General features: G+C 42.2%; 1 protein-coding gene across 2 annotated transcripts in view; it reads right to left on the bottom strand.

The window, feature by feature from the left end:
- Positions 1 to 15983, bottom strand: part of LOC120775296 (E3 ubiquitin-protein ligase highwire) — a 163520-nt gene extending 147537 nt beyond the window's left edge. Inside the window, exons 1-20 of one of the 2 annotated variants that reach the window (XM_040105412.1) lie at positions 15682 to 15983; positions 14103 to 15099; positions 13655 to 14038; positions 13123 to 13570; positions 12470 to 13064; positions 10456 to 11181; positions 10244 to 10383; positions 9634 to 10166; positions 9435 to 9571; positions 6856 to 7025; positions 6040 to 6777; positions 5707 to 5952; positions 4414 to 4541; positions 3889 to 4341; positions 3496 to 3828; positions 2479 to 3429; positions 1791 to 2392; positions 1587 to 1734; positions 1417 to 1519; positions 67 to 202 (exon numbers count right to left, since the gene is read on the bottom strand). In XM_040105412.1, coding sequence (XP_039961346.1) covers positions 67 to 202; positions 1417 to 1519; positions 1587 to 1734; positions 1791 to 2392; positions 2479 to 3429; positions 3496 to 3828; positions 3889 to 4341; positions 4414 to 4541; positions 5707 to 5952; positions 6040 to 6777; positions 6856 to 7025; positions 9435 to 9571; positions 9634 to 10166; positions 10244 to 10383; positions 10456 to 11181; positions 12470 to 13064; positions 13123 to 13570; positions 13655 to 14038; positions 14103 to 15099; positions 15682 to 15752 — 8039 coding nt within the window. In that variant the 5' untranslated portion in view covers positions 15753 to 15983. Of the gene's footprint in view, positions 1 to 66; positions 203 to 1416; positions 1520 to 1586; positions 1735 to 1790; positions 2393 to 2478; positions 3430 to 3495; positions 3829 to 3888; positions 4345 to 4413; positions 4542 to 5706; positions 5953 to 6039; positions 6778 to 6855; positions 7026 to 9434; positions 9572 to 9633; positions 10167 to 10243; positions 10384 to 10455; positions 11182 to 12469; positions 13065 to 13122; positions 13571 to 13654; positions 14039 to 14102; positions 15100 to 15681 lie in introns of both variants that reach the window. The other variant, XM_040105411.1, reaches the window with a different exon arrangement.
- Positions 15984 to 16563: the final 580 nt, after the last annotated feature.

Consider the following 16563-nt stretch of genomic DNA (forward strand, 5'->3'; position numbering starts at 1 on the left):
CAATTTTATTGATTCTGGAAGGCTATCAGTTTTCTTTAATGATTTTTAAAATTTCTTTTCACTTACCCAATTGGCAGATAGGACTCTAATGCTTGTTGTACCGTTAATACAGGTTCGGAAAGCGCAAATCCCTTCGAGAGGAGCGCATGATGTGCATGAATTGTCTCTTCGACGCCGCCAAGGTCATCCATATCTTTATCATCTGAAAAAATATAAGAAAAAACAAAGGCTATATTTGTATACAGTGACGTAAATTCAATTCAAATTATAAATAAGGAATCTAGCCAATAAATTCGTCGAAGGAAATAAGTTTATGCAACCAAAAAGATAGTTTATAGTTTTAGGTTAATTGCAATCTATAATAAATATATTAATAAATAATAATAAAAGTGTAGTCTAGGGATCTTCAATTCTTATGTTGACTCGGAAAATTTTTGGAGTATTTGAGTGACACGAAGCATTCAGTGAAAGTCTTGGAGTCATCAAAAAATCTGTTATGGTTCGACTCACATGCTTTGGTTACTGTTTTGGAAATCGTGGAAATCCTAACATCGCACCAAAATACCTGAATCTTTTGCAAAAACGACGTCGAGCATAGGTCGCAAGAAAGATACTTGACAACGTAGCGATGACCCTATACCAATATACATCAAGCGCATCATTATTGGTGACGACACGTGAGTTTGTAAATAAGGGATCAAAACTGTTCAACATTCGCACGAATGGCGCCCGAAAAATTATTAAGGTGATCTCCATCGTTTTCCTTGATTACCGTCGTGTAGTAAACCATAAGTCAAGCCGTTCTGTGGAATTCAGTATGGTTGCCTGCGTTTGACGCGAATTTTAATAGACTCTGTAGCCCTACTATCGATACCTCCTCCAGTGTATCATACCGTGGGCACACCAGACGCTTACAGCGTAGTCTTTTCAATGCGGGACAAGTGCACAAGTTTTCCACATTACTTTTGCAGTTTTGCGCCCAGATAGCTCGAACCATCGGGTTTCGATTTTCTTAACCATGCTTTTGTTTCTGATCATCGTATAGACAATGCATGGGTTTCCCAATATTGATCATGTTAGGGTGTTAGGGTGTTAACCGTACACCATTCTTGGCAATCTCTTCCACTATTTCATTGCCCTCGATGCCTGGCATCCAGTAGAAGTAAAGTTGCTTGCTTCTGGCAACACTTTCCACTGCTGCCCTGCTTCCCAAGACAGTTCTGACCGATATGCAATGCGAGGTTGCTGCCTTGTGGCAGGTTTAGTACCAGTTCAAGAGCCGCCATCGGAGTTGTGTCTAAAGCTCTCGTTATGCATAGCGCAACGGGCTTTTGTACCCTTTCCATTGGTTCCAATAAGCAAATAACTCAATTTCTGTCTCAGATATACATTTTAGTAATGATGCTTATAAGTTACCTGGTAAATTAAGATCCTTCTTCATGAGATTTGCACTGCACATTCCACCTAAATATGCCAATTCCTGCTCGAGTCGTATCAAGCACGAATTTGTTGCGCTCAGCTATAATAAAATTGAAAGTGAACAAGCTGCTAAATTACCGATTTACGTCGAGGCTTTAAGAACTTACAGTTGATGGATTATCATAGCCGACAACAAGGCATTTAAAGCCATAACGATTAATATGTGGATCTTGTGCATACAGTGAAGATGTCTCCAAAGAAAACTCTACACAATTGCCAGGCAAAATCATAACATTCTGCATCCAATTCGAGGAACTGTAATAAAACAATAATTTATTAAAGATATCTAGTGTGTTAATACCGAAACTCACGTGTTGAATTTCTTCACTACAATCCAATCGCGATCCACATTCGCACCACTCTCGCGTTCATCCTTCCCAACTACGCTCTTATAGCAACTGCTAATTAACGCATTGCCTGTGCAACCCTGCGCACGTCGTACGTTATTATCCAGCATGTCGAAGTAGTCCTCATTCGTAGGACAAGGCTCCGTAACGGTCGGACGCATTGGTATCGAGAGTAACAGATAATCCTCCAACTGCGCCGTGCCACACTGTGGATCGAATTCGATGGTCAACCACTGCACGCAAGGCGGGAATTCAACACGCTGACAACTAATGGTGGCGCTACGATATGGATGCTCGCTCTCCACCACACAATAATGATTGCTTGTAGTTATGGCTTCGCTGCCATTGCGGTCGCCCAACATTTGCGCCTCGCTTTCACTCTTTTTACGTGAACGAAATTCACGATTGTCGACGGCCATAGCATTGCGTAAACTCTGCGCCGCAGCGGCAGGGCTTATGGTCACCGCGCCAGCGTTCGCGCTTTGATCCTTTGTAGCATAGAGTTGATTGAGTGCGGCGATGTGCGGTAAAATCTCCTTAATCATGCCGAGTATTTGCACAGAACTCTAGTGTACAAAATAAATTCAACATAACCTCAAAAAACTACGAAACCAGAAAATGACGATATAACAAAATTGATGACGCTACTAACCTTTGGATCGCTACAAGCGAGATTGGCAACATGCGCATAAACCAGCGGCAGCAAAGTGTGGAACATATTCGAAGATGCCATATTGAAGACTTCCATAATCTGCACAACCGTCAGCTGAGGCGCAGCAACATCTTCTGACTCAGAGCGCAACAAGCCGCCACCGCCAATCTGATTATTCTGCTGATGGTGATGCTGCACATTAACAAACTCTTCGGCTACTTCATCCTCATCGTCCACACGCTCATTGCCATTCAATTTGGCTATTTGACCATTGCGAAAATTCAAATCCTGTACGCCGGTGCTCTCCTCTATCATCAAATCTTTGGGATGTATTTCGGTAGCGCCGATTTCGATTTCCATTTCGAATGGATTCGTGGAGCGTTTATCAAATTTCAATGTCTCAATAATGCCCTTCGAAAAGGATTCAATACGCTTAGTTATGTCACGCGCCGTGGAGATATTCGCATCCACGGGCAAGACGGATGTGCGCGAATTATTCGCCCAGTTGATGTCCATGTGCTCCTCAATCGGCGTAATATTATGTTCCGAGTCAATGGTTTGTGTGTGGTTTGAAGAATTGTCTGACGGTGAGAGTGAGGCGGCCAAAGCATTGCGCGCCAATATCAACAATTCGGTGCATTTCTTTGTGATATCGCTGGCGATTTGTAAAGCCGTATCGCGTGTTGTGACCTCATTGGTTGCTGGTGCATTACCGCTGCTTCCACAACCAGCACCACTACCGCCCACCGACGTATCGCTCTTCAGTGGCGTGCTGTAGTAGAGTAGGCAAGGTATTTGGCCGCGTTGTGGTGTCGTGCCGTTGAAACTCAAATCGCAGGTATAAAAGTGGAATGTTGTACCGCATGGACCGCGTATTGAGGGCATGCCAGCATCGCCAGAACAAGTGCGCGCGCCTTGTGAACATATGCGAAGCGCATAGCGCGCGTTCTCCTGAAAACAGATACGAAAGTGTGATCAATATATATTTTTTTTGTAATAAATACAACAGTTAATCACCTTAACATGCACTGGTCGCTCGAATTTGATTTCTGTCATGTCATTATGCACCACATCCTGATCGTATGAGCCCGAAACCGATTCAAGCGTTTCCCACTTGTGCTGTGACTGCAAGTCGACAGTGTTATCGTACAGCAGCTCCAGTTGGTAATCATAGGAGCCGGAGCCAGAGAAAACCATAGCGCCTGCAATGGCAATGCCTGGTCGGTCGACTGTAAAGCCAATAGCATCGGGTCCAAAATTGCCTGTATTCCAGGTGCGACTCTGATCACAGCGCGCGAAACGTGAGCCGGTCGAGTGTAGGCTGCGTGGCGGCATGAACATCTTGTCGTACTTAAAATGGATAATTTTTGCATATATAAAAATTTAACTCTTCAACATCAATGTACTCACATCGCTCAATGCGGTCTGGTACACAATTTCGGCCAGCACACGCGCCAAAAGGTGACAGCAATTATCAATTAAGCCTTGATTGGTGTCCTTACCCCCATATGCGCCTGCATAATTGAATTGCACACTACGGTTGTATATATTCTCGATGCGCGCGCGTATCGGGTTCGATATAATGTCCAACAGTCGGACGAGCACATCTTTGAAGGTCCATGAATTGCTGAGAAAATCGGCTTTCTCCTGTTGTGTGCGATAGATCATTTGTTCAACGAGTATGGGATACTGATGCGCTTCAGTGGACGACAACATTGGCAGACCAGAATTGTCGCTGGGGCTAATTATCGACTGGCGTTCATTGCCCGGATTGAGTAGTGAGAATGTGGTGCGCAGCTTCACGGACGGTGAGCAAAGACCCGCAAGTATAGCACTGAGTAAGCGAGAGTGCAAGGTGCCTTGCTGCTAGTGCGGAAAATGTAAACAAAAATTAGCAAATCAAAGTATGGTAATTGCAAAAGCTTCAAGTCTTACTTTATCCATTTGTGAGAGCAGATCACAGAGACAGTTCCACTTCAGCGATGATGTCGGGTAAAAAGCATCAAAGCAAGCCACGAAGCTGATGTGACACTCCTCTAGTATTTCCAAGACCATAGCGAAGCCTAAAATTTCAAAAAGTAGTAAAGAATGAACGAATTAAGGCAGCAAAAGTTTGGGTAGTTTCGAACGCAATGTTGCCCTCGCAATTGACGAGAATTTGAATATAAAGCATTTGAGAATTTTTGAAACCAGATTGTTGTAGCAGGAAAAAGCATCTTGAAGTAATTTGGAGTAACCGGGTCGACAGACCTTGACCGCTCCGGTTGCGTAGATCCGACTGTCATAGGAACGGAGATTTAAAGGGAAGATGTGACCGATGGTCGACTCCTTCCCGGTGAATGGCGTTCGTGGATGCAATCATCCACCCAGTGGTCAATATTAAACGGACCAACAACGGAATATAGTTATTTTAGCCAGATAGTAAGTTTGTATTGTCATCGAGAAAACAGAATTGCTCGAACCAATGCTTTTACTAAAGTAAGGAAGTTCTCTCCAAACTTTTCACATATTATTTTTTTAAATAAGGCCCAAAAGATTCGACACAGACCTACTATTAGATAACATCGATGTCTAAGCTTCTATGGTATTAGAATCGTACCCTTTCATGGCAAGGAGTCTCCGCTTAACCTTATAACCGACCGAAAAAAGTTTTACCCTAGTCATTGGCTCGAGAATACCAATTATACATCGGTATAGTCTTTGGTACAAACTGATGGTTCTGTCTGACACGGAGCCGGAAACTTCCGAGCAATTGTTTTTAGATTGGGTAGCGATTTTCAAACGCAAGAAATTCAGTAAGAGAACAGAATAAAGTTCGGCTATTTTGGGTTTCGGGATATACAGGTTTTGAAGGAAACGAAATAGCGGATAAATATAAGGCCTCACACTATAAAGGAGGAACTGTGGTCATACATCCATTAATCCATCAAGAAAGCCAGATTTTCTAATCGCGCAGTGCAGGCCGTGGCGTAGCCATCTTCAGACGGAAGAAGAAAGCCCTTGAATTCATATATCCAAAGAGACTCAAAGGCGTTTCGCAGGATCGTGGAATTCATCAGAGTACTGGACCTACTTGTACATGAGTCTGTGCAAAAGAGGGCAGAGCTAAGGTCAAGTGAGCTCTAATCTACGATAATCTAACATCAATATCTTCTTGTCTGTCCGTAGTGGGAACGCATCTTAACGCACTATATGTTTTTTTTTTTTTTACTTATTTGGAACTCTCACCTTTCTCGTTGCAAATATCCTTAAAGATATCATCACAAAATATGCTAATCAGCAGCGCACGCACATTTCCTATACACTCGGCCAGTTGTATATTCTCCATGTTGGGCTTGCGGTTGGATGAGAGGCCATTGGCAGTGCCTGATAATGATGTGGTCGCTGCGGCAGATGTCTCACCAAAATACTTGGCAACGTTATTCGCAATTACCATGGAAGCAGAGTTGCTCAGGGCGGTTTTGGAATTTTTATCTGCAAATAAAGTTGGCAAAGTTAGATTGTTTCGAGGTAATCTTAACAGAAAATCTAAATCAACTTCAAAACTCAAAACTCGCACACCTTTGCCATCGGCCGACTTTCCTGTGCGCGTCTGTAGTTTCGTGAGGGCATTAGCAATGCTCGTCGCGGTCAGCGTGTTGGCAAATGTTGATGAGGCGCGTTGTGGATAAATTTCATTTGTATATTTTCGCAACAAGCGCAGACAGGACTTGTTCACATAGATCAAATAGGCCAACGATTGCTTAACCTGCAGTTGGCGGCCCTTTTCGCGTTGTTCGCGCAAATTTGTTTTGAAAGTCTCCCACGACCAGTTCAGCAACACTACTAAACTCTCAAAGCATTCCTTGCTCACTGTGTTTGCAAAGGATTTTGTAATCTTCTGCACTGGATCCACATCGACTGGTGCTGTTGGTTGTTTCGATTCTTGCGTTATGAGGCGATAGAGAATCGATGGTATTTGACCGGAATTCACATCGGTGCCATTGTTGGCCTTCTTCGATGACTTGAATGTAAATACCACTTGATCTTCTGTGGTCACCGAAGCTTGACCGCAAGAACCACAATCGGAGGAGGGTCCAGCGATGCGTGCCCATATTAAATACCAACGTCCGGCCGCAGCATTGATCGCTTTGGGCAGCATAATGTGATGCTTACTACGTGCAGCACACTCAAACGGCACCTCTTTGGTTTCACTAATGAGTACGCCTTCCTTCTCGTAGCCACCACCGTCAGAGCCCAGATCGAAGAGTTTCAATTTGCAAGTGTATTCACCGCGGCCACCAAACATGCCAAAGCCACCTGTCGATTTGAAAAGTTTGATTTGGAGGTTATAACGAATTTGATTGAGTAAGAAGTAAGAGATGTATGAGTACTCACAAATCATGACATCGGTGTCGGCAGAGAAGCGTATAGCCTCGACGCTGTGCCCGGAGTAACCCCAGCCTCCACCGAAATTATCAAAACGGTTGACTATCTGATACTCGTTATTCAAAGCTTCTTTGGTTTGATTTTGTTGCTTAGGTGCAGACTCCTCGAAGCAAGTTGGTCTGTGGATGTGTATTAAAAGAATAAATATTAGAAAAAAATTTATATTTTTTATAATATTCAGTTTTATTTATAATATGCCATTATTAAAATAACAATAACTAAGTTAGCAAAGCAATGATGTTGAAGTATAATGAATCATATTTTACAAAATCGAAGGTGAGATTAATTGAATCGAAAGGGGAGATCTAACTGATGATATCTTTTTAGTATCCTACATTGTTGAGAATTATCCAGCAGTTGGATCGCAAGTCGAGAGAAGTAACTACTATTGAATTCTTCTCCGTTCCCACGAGAGTCGGGTCTAAGTAACCGGAGCGGACCCGGATTTTTATCCGGCCAAGGACTATCAACTCGGGACCAGTTCTCAAAATTTCTTCAGGAATGTTTTCTACCGCTACAACAATAACTACATTATTCTATGTTTCTTTTACAGTGAGCATTTTTAAGTTTCGACGAAGGACGTCATTTAACATAAAATGGTGCACCATCACTGTAGTGCGACAAAATTTATTTTAAAAGGCTTGAATAACTCTAAAATTTGGATCAACCGCAGATTGAAATTCCATACGCCCAGACTGGTCTGAGTATTGCTTTATAGTATATGTATGAGTAGCTTGTTCTTAAACTGTGACGTGGTCTTGACCTTATAGCTTCTTTGCACAAGTAGGTACATTAAAAAAGATTGCTTTGGAAGATCTCTTCCGGGTTTGAGGCCTCCAACATTCGTGGGCAGGGAGTTGGAGGTGTCTAAAGGGGTCAAATTTCTTGGCCTCACATTAGACGGTGGAGTAGACATGTGGATTTAACTCTGTCCAAAGCCACCAAGGCGCTCATGATATGCTGACGCATAGCCGGCAGATCTTGGGGCTGCAAGCCAGGTATCATAAGATGGCTTTATACCATGATTGCACTTATTGAGCGGTTGCTTGAGCATCTAAGGCAACACAGACCTCGGTAGGCCTTCAACTATCGAAACTGCTCGTTTGTGTCTGCGCTTCCGTGGTAATGGGCACATGCCCCGCTGCAGCACTTGAAGTCATGCTGAAGCCCACCCGCTGCATCTAGTGATCAAACAGGTAACGAAGCATACCATGATGCTCATGGCAGCAGAGGGTTTCGGCAAAGGAAAGATAGTGTCGTCTTAACAAATGAAGCCCTAGGGGACTGGCCCTTCTTCCAAGATACGGCTTTACAAAGAGGATTAACTTTACAACGAATTTTAGGGTTACTCCCAGAAGTAAGGCGGAGTTGAATGATTCCATGCTCGGCATACGGCAGCACTATCCAGTGGTACACTCACGGCTCGAAAGAACCGGAAGGCATTGGAGCAGGTATTGCGGGACCGCAAACCGAACTATCCATACTAATTACGTGTTTTCCGAGCATATTTCAAGCAGAAGTCTTTGCTATAAGTCACTGCGCAGAACTCAACTGTACCGCTACTATCGAAATCAGCGTTTCGTCATACAACCTCCCCCGAGACAAATTCCGCTTCATTGTCGGGTTGTATACAGGGCACTGTAGGCTCAAGAAGCACTTGTCCAACATGGGCATATTCTCTTGCGCAAACTGCCGGTTCTGCGACATGGAAACCCAGAACACCTGATTCTGGATTGCCCAGCAATTTACAGAAGCAGGCTCAAGGCTATGGTTCCATCTACATGGACAGTTATCACATCACCTCAGTCGCATTCAGCAGGCTCCTGGAATTCTTCAGGTGACCATATGCGATATAGGGCACGACACAATAGACCGTAGGGCGCAGTGAAGTACCTAAATTTTTACTATCTGTTTATCTATCCATCTAAAAAAGGTTCTTTACCGAAAGGAGGAGTCTTGGTTAAGTTGACCAGAACTTAACTGACAGATGGCTGCTAACCAGACATTGAGTAAACGGCCTATTTCTTAATCGAAATCAAATTGAGTTCACTGCGTTTAACTCTGCGGGTTGTTGTCCATACTCTAAATTTGGTTGTGTGCATTACTAAAATAGCAATCAGCTGATGAATTTTAAGCATTAGCAAAAAACCCAAAATGATGAAGACGAGCAAAAACTAGTTTCTCAATTATAATCTTAATGTAAATTAATTTATGTAATATGCGAAAAGGTTTCAAGCCTCTTTACAATTGTATTAGAAAAAAAAACACTAAGAAAGAAAAAATTAAAATAAAAAAAATAAATAAAAAAAAACTATATACTAAAAAAATAAAGAAATAAAACCAAATAAATAAAACACATAATTAAATAAAATCTAAAAAAAAAAATAAAAATAAAAAAATTTAATAAAAAGAGAAAAAAAATATGGAAAAAGGGTTATGAAAAAAGGTTATAAATAAATATGGAATAAAAAAATTTCGGTCAATAATAAAAAACTTTGCATATTTTATGAACAGACCATAACACTTACATTGCTTCTTGTGCCGAAGTAAGTATGTCCAGACATGCGAGCAAATTCAGTGAAGCTTGAGAGCGGGATATGCGCGCTTCGACCTTATTAGGCAATGCCAGCTCCGGCGATAATATGGCACGGAAATTCGATGAATTCTGCAAAGAAACAAATTTTCAATGACTCAAGAGAAATTCGCAAAATTTACTGCACCACTTACAGCACCACAATTGGCGATCTCACTGGCCAACACATTATAGCACTGCAGCTTGCGCGCGCCACCATCATACACCCACAAAACGTTGTAGTGAGGATCCAGAGCGAATGCAATTTGCGGCTGCGGCTTATCTAGTGCAACACTGCCACTCGCCGATGCGCCGCCGCCAGCAGGACTCTTCGCCTGCTCACGCACTCGTTGACGGCGACGCTGTTGCTGCTGTTCGCCAAGCTGATTGTCGTGCAAATCAAAGATTTGATTACGCGCTTCGTGCATGCTACGGGACATCTGCTCGTTTATGGCGCCAGCAACGGCGGGCTGCAGAGGCGATGCCGGCACACCGGGTGCGCTGCTGGCCACTGCTGAAGCACCGGCGCTTGCGGCGATATTTTGATTTAACTCCGGCATTACCTTAGCATTGCTATTTTGTATGAGCTGCACGAAATTGATTTGATTGCGGTAGTGAGCAGTACAGCTGCCGTCACGGCGATTTATCGAGAGTGTGTGGAACGTAAGTGGTATGGTGGGAATGAGCACTATTTTTGCAAAATAAGTGAGAAAATTATGCTTTTAGCAAAACATTTGGAAAATCCGAGTTACTTCAAACACTTACAAATTGTTTTTTTATTGGCAACCACATTCACTTTCGGCAATATGTGTGTAGTGATGAGCGATTCATCGATTTTGATAAAAGTTTGATCGCCGCTGGCGCCAATCCACGTAGCTTTCTTGCCGAAACTTGGACCCAAGCCGCTGCACATCCCAAATACACGAAAATATATTATTAGCCAATGATTAATGAAAATATCAAAGTGGTTCACTTACAAAACCGCGCCTGGCGCACAGTGCCACAGGAATTTCTGGCGCTGTGTTAGCAAATTCGCAATGACGCCGTCCTTTGCTCCACCACTAGCACCTGTGCTGGCACCACTGTGCTCACTACTCGCCGCTTTGTTTGTTGTTGCGCACACATCCTCACCACCCACGCTTGCGGCTTTATCGCGCGGAAAATCATTGGGCAGTCTGCCCAACTGCCCTTTTTGGTAATTCCCAAAAGTGTACACCATACCCTTGTAGGTCATCAGCACAGTATGATTACTGCCGGCGCCCACCTGACTAATCGCACCCTGCACATTAACCTTAACCGGACCGTTAATCGGCTGCAAATCGCCAGTGCCTAACTGACCATATTGATTACTGCCAAATGTGTACACTTCACCAGCCAATGTGAGTACCACGGTATGATGCAGGCCGCAAGACACTTGCACCACCGGCGAGCTACTCGGCAAATTGAGCATTTGTGGTGCCAATGGTGCAACGCGTGGTGGATCTTTATCCGCATCCGTTGTTTGGGCGCCAACATTCTCCTCCGCACCTGATTTCTTTTCCTTGCGACGCATTATCAAGCTCTTCGAGCGTTGACGATTCAACTCACTTTGTAGCTGTTTATTATCTTTGTTGGCATCGTTTTCAGCCTCTTGCAGCGAGATGCATGTGGAGCAGAGTCCACATTTGGAGCAGCCAGCATCGCCGTGACCACAAGGACAAATACTGAAATCATAATGCCGTTATTAACAAAAACAAGAAAAAACGTTAACTTTGGCTGCACTGAAGCTAAATACCCTTCCCAGTTTAATGTAAACATCCTTCAAGTCCAATTAAAATTACTTAATAAGCAAAAACGATATTTGTGAAGAAATTTATCTTGATTTTAACCGGTTGTTTTTGTTGTAACGGCAGAAACATTCCTGAAGTCACAACAATCGGTTTTACGCACCGGAATTGACCCGGATTTTATCCAGCCAAGGGCTGTTATTTCGGAGATCTAGCCCCGTTTATATCGGTAAATCTTAGTTTAAGCTTATCTTAACTACTGAAGTAAGTTCGAGGAATGATGTCCAGTTGACAATCCTTGGTCGGAAAAAAATTCGTGTCCGGTCCGTTTACTTAGACCCGACTGTCGTGTGAACGGTTTTGATCGGTCAGTTTGTATGGCAGCTGTCTGTTACAGTGATCCGATCTGAACAATATGTTCGGAAATTGTGAGGTTGCCTTGAATAATAAACCATGCTAAATTTCAATAAGATATATTGTCAAAGAAAACAGTCTTCCATATAAAAACTTGATTTTAATCGATTATTGTTGTTGTTGTAATGGTAATCTAGTCCCCGTTAGTATGGTAAGGTTCAGATAAGTTGTCATCGAGGTGATCAAATTGTAGGCCCAGGAAACGTGATGTGTCAACGGAGTTGGACCATAGGAAAAGGGGTGACAGATGTGTAGGGTTAGCAGGGCATGCAAAGAGATGGTTAGTGTCATACGGGGACTCGTTGCACGCTGGACATATATTTGGTATGTCGGGGTCGATTCTAAATAAGTAGGAGTTTAATCTGCTACAATTCTCGCGACAACCCGAGCTGTTCGTCTGCAATGAGTGGTGGTGGCGGAGACATCAAGAGGCATCCTGTCGTAGTCCGAAGTGCAGTATTTTGTACACCACTCTCTGTACTTTGGCGATGAAGCACAGACTGTCAAAAGTCACACCTAAAATTTTATTAACAGTCGGAATTTTGACGCCATCGTCTTTAAAATTAAGGTCATGTCTGTATTCCATCGTTCAGTTTGTGAATATGGTCGCTGTGGTTTTAGTGGGGGAGAGTGTTAAGTTCCGAAGCAAGAAAGTTCGGAGAGAAAGCCGTACGTAATTCACGTATATACAGACGGACTTAGCTAAATATACTCAGCTTGTTCCTATGATCATTTATGTATAATCTTATAGGGTATTCAACCTTTCCTTCAGGGTATAAAAATAAAAAGTATATGTATTTGCTGCACTTACGCGCCAGGTAAACGCTCCTCCACGGGCACATTTAACGTTGACACACATGATACATTGTAGCCGGTGCATTCACGACACATGACGCAAACACGACATTGTCCTTGTACCAACTGATGATCGTCGTAGTCACATAGCGTCGAAAAATCGAACTTTAACTTCTTGCTACCCAAGAAACTTTTCCCGTCAGCCTCACCAGTCATACCCACACCAGAAGCACTGGCGCCACTTTGTAAAGATACGCAATTGTCTTTGCTAGATTTGCTGAATACACGACCGCATTGTCCTTTGTTATTGAGGCCAAAAGTGAAAAGCTGTCCCTTCGAATTCAGCGCCACGCAATGGGCTTTACCCAGTGCCACCTTCGTTATGTGCTGATCAATGAAATCGCTTACGCAGCCGCTGGCATCACAATGCGCCGTATCCTTGCCAAACATAATCAATTTGCCAGTCTTCGTGACAAAAGCGGATGTGCCGTTATTGCAGGCCGCATGTATGACTACATGTCCATCGATTTTCGACATTTTTTTGGGCTTCACAGCTTTTGGCTGTCGACGATTCTTGGAAGAGTCGCCATCTTCACCACGGCGTGCGGTACCTTTAAATCAAATGCTTTATAACTATTTTAGATTGAATTGGTGAAATATTATACTGACCCGTAAAGTAAACAGTACCATCATCGTTTACCAACAAAGCATGTATACCATCGTGTCCGACGGCGATATGCACAATATTCGAAACTTTCGAAATAATCAACTCAGTCATTTTCATGGTGGGCGTGCGTCCAATTGATTTCAGGCCCAACGACGCTGATTTACCATAATAGTACACCTTGCCATTCGATGCACGCACCAAACCGAACTCTTTTCCGCATACGATACCCTGTATCTCAACATCACTGGGTAGTTTCGGCTCGAAAATATTGTATGAGGATTGTATTTTTTGTATTTGATTTTGATTGAGCACTTCATCTTCGAAAGCGGCATAGCCGAGAGTGCGAAACTTTTTACGAGCCAACTTCAAAGGCAGCTCGAAAGGTGGAGACGAATCGCTACCATAAGTATTGGAGTTATTGAAATTGAGTTTTTTCACAACAAGCGTGTCCTAGTGGGGAAAAGATGTGAGTAATTTGTATTTTTATAAAAAAAATTAATTACATATACATATGTATGTATATTTTCCACTTACATCTCTATTAGTGCATATCGCATTGATCGAATCTTCATCGGTGAAAAGCACATAATTGAATCCCTCTCGTATGGGTACAAGATTAACAGAGTTTATACCCTTTATTGTCAGCGTCTCTTTATTAACTAGGTGCAAATGGTCTGCTGAACGCTTGACATTGCGTCGAAAATAGAGGTTACCGCCAAAATTACCCAGCCAACCAGCTCTTTCCTTGGTAAACTCATCATTTTGTGCATATATATGACCTTTAAATGAACCGCTAAAACCAGTGCCGATTTTAAGCAACGAGCTACCAAGCAGCAGATACAGATAAGTGCCATCTGAGGCCATGGCAGGTTGAGTGTAAAGGTTGCCGCTTGCAGCGGCCGATGTTTTTAAGTTGAACTGTAAAGAAATTTTTCATGAAATCTATAAACAATTGTATGGTATATCAAAAACTATAATGAACCTCATCGATAAGCGAGTTTAAGGGCACGCCATGAGTGTGAAAATCTGGTCTTGTAGGCTTATTCAGCGCGGCACTCATAACAGTCCGCTGCAGCGAAGATAGTACGGCAGGCAACTGTATTATTTGTGTAGACAACTGTTTTGGCGACATCAACATGGCTGCTATAGCTTTCAATATTTTTCCCGTATCGCCGCGTGCAATACAAAGTCCAATTAGAGCTGCGCAAGCCATTGCCGACCAATTGGCTTCAGTAGTCGCATTGGCGACCAGGGCTGCTGGCATAGTGGTTAAGTCGAGCAATAAATCATATAGCGGATTTATCAAATCATCAGGTTCCAATTTAAATGATTCCGGTTGTTGTCCTTGTATGACATCTAGTAATGCTCTAAGTGCCTTCGTACATAACATGGGTTGTATGTGACGCGCTTCTGCGATTAGTTCGAAAAGACTGCGCAATCCAGCGCCCACAATCAATGGTACACGCACAAGTGTAAACTCTTTTTCAGTAACTTCTTCAGACTCACTCTCGGCATCACTGTTCGCAGAATCATGTCGAGAGCGTTTTTCCGCTAGCAATCCATTGCCAACATTGGCGCCATTAATTGCTGTTGGCAGCATGCTGTGACAAGAACAGTCAAACAGATTAGTTGTCATACAGGTGCCGGCACAAACCAGACAACAAGAGGAACTTAAATTGTGTAAGCGACGCAAAGAACCCCTGCTATCTTGAAAGAGTGCATAACGTGTCTCTGCTTCTAGAACAGTAGAGCGTATCACGGCGAAAATTGCGAATTTTGATGCATTGGCTTCAAGTTCTATATGTGCCACGGGAAAAGTAGGAAATAATAGCAATTGATCTTTTATAATCGGTGGATCCATGGGATTTACAATGGCACCTGCGTTGCCCTCAAGTACTGCTGCCGCTGCAGCAAGTGCGGCGGCTTTCTTATCTTTATTTTTTCGTTTAGACAATGATTTACGATCATTTTGAAGTTTTCTGGAAGAAACCATGCACTAATTAATATTATACACATAATTTGAAAATTAGTAATAAAGAATGACTTCACAAACTGTGATAACAAGACGTTGTAATATACATACATACATACATATTTATCTTATTTTCTTACTTCGTCTTATCAACATATGTTCGTGATACATACTATACGTAAATAAAATCTCTCATTTCCCTTTTTATTTTGACGTCACGTGCGCACATGCAAAAATGTATGTCATTGGCCTTTCGCGACCTTGGATAAAAATGTAAACATAAACAATCGACCCGGCATTCTTTACCCAGTTATTCCGTGGAAAGTGTAAACAAAATCAGCTGTGTACGACTTTCCGGCTTTTTGACCTACAAACCACTTATCGGCGTATCTTTGTTTTGACCATTTTCTTGCATTCCAGTTGGCAGCTGCGTTGCGCTACAGCTGACTGCCAAATGTCAATAGCCTTGACGTAATTTAAGGGTTGATTGTCACTGCATGCATGGAAAAATCAATATTTCACTGCCCAATGTACCGTCAGCACAGCCCCGAAATTTTTCTTACTGGATATTTTGTAAAATTTCACTTACCGTCGAGTATTACTAGTGTATAACTCATAAAAATGTTCTCCATACTTCAAAGGATCCAGTAGGCCTACCATTTTGCGGTTAAAAGCACTACAAAATGAATTTTCACAAATCACCGTCTGTTACTATCGATTTTTCGTCCTGGCAACGGTGCAAAGGTTAATTTTTCACCGAATCCACTAATTTCACCAACTATTTGTATATTTTTAAGCACTATATTGTTTTACATTGCGTTCGAACTTTTTAAACACTTTTCATTAAAAATAAACCGAATTTTAACAAATTTTCACTGCACAATTGAATAAACTTCCTATCAGCAGCATTATTTTCCAAGCACTGCAATAGGATGAAAGTAGAAAAGGAGAAAGGAATTGCAAAAACCATATCGATGATGCCAGCTGCGTTCAAAACAAAATCCCACAAAAATCCTTTTCCCAATTTAAATTTGGTATTGTTAATAAATGCTTTGCTTTCAAGTATAAAAAATGCAAAAAGAATAGAGTGGAGTGCAATTATATAAGGTTGGGCATTCTTATTCGCTTCTAAACACATTATTTGGCAACTCATAACCTTAAAATAATTTCAATTAGTAGGCTTTGGAAAATAAATTTAATATTACCTTTTTTATTAAGAAAATTGCAGAATGCAATACTACGATACCGATTTAAGCGAAACTAGAGAATCCTCTATAGTCACGTCCACGGATACCGCTTCGAATTGGTCCAAACCGGTGAAAAGAAAGCCAAAAAGAAGAAATACAATTTCGGCATTCCCCAAACGCAAAACCAGACCCTTAATGCCGAAAAAGTTACATTCAAAGAAATTTGTTGAAAATAACCTCTTTATAACGAAAACACCATGTTTAAAGTTGCGTCGTTATCATTT

This window comes from Bactrocera tryoni, chromosome 4 (genome assembly GCF_016617805.1).
Source record: "Bactrocera tryoni isolate S06 chromosome 4, CSIRO_BtryS06_freeze2, whole genome shotgun sequence".
Lineage (NCBI taxonomy): Eukaryota > Metazoa > Arthropoda > Insecta > Diptera > Tephritidae > Bactrocera > Bactrocera tryoni.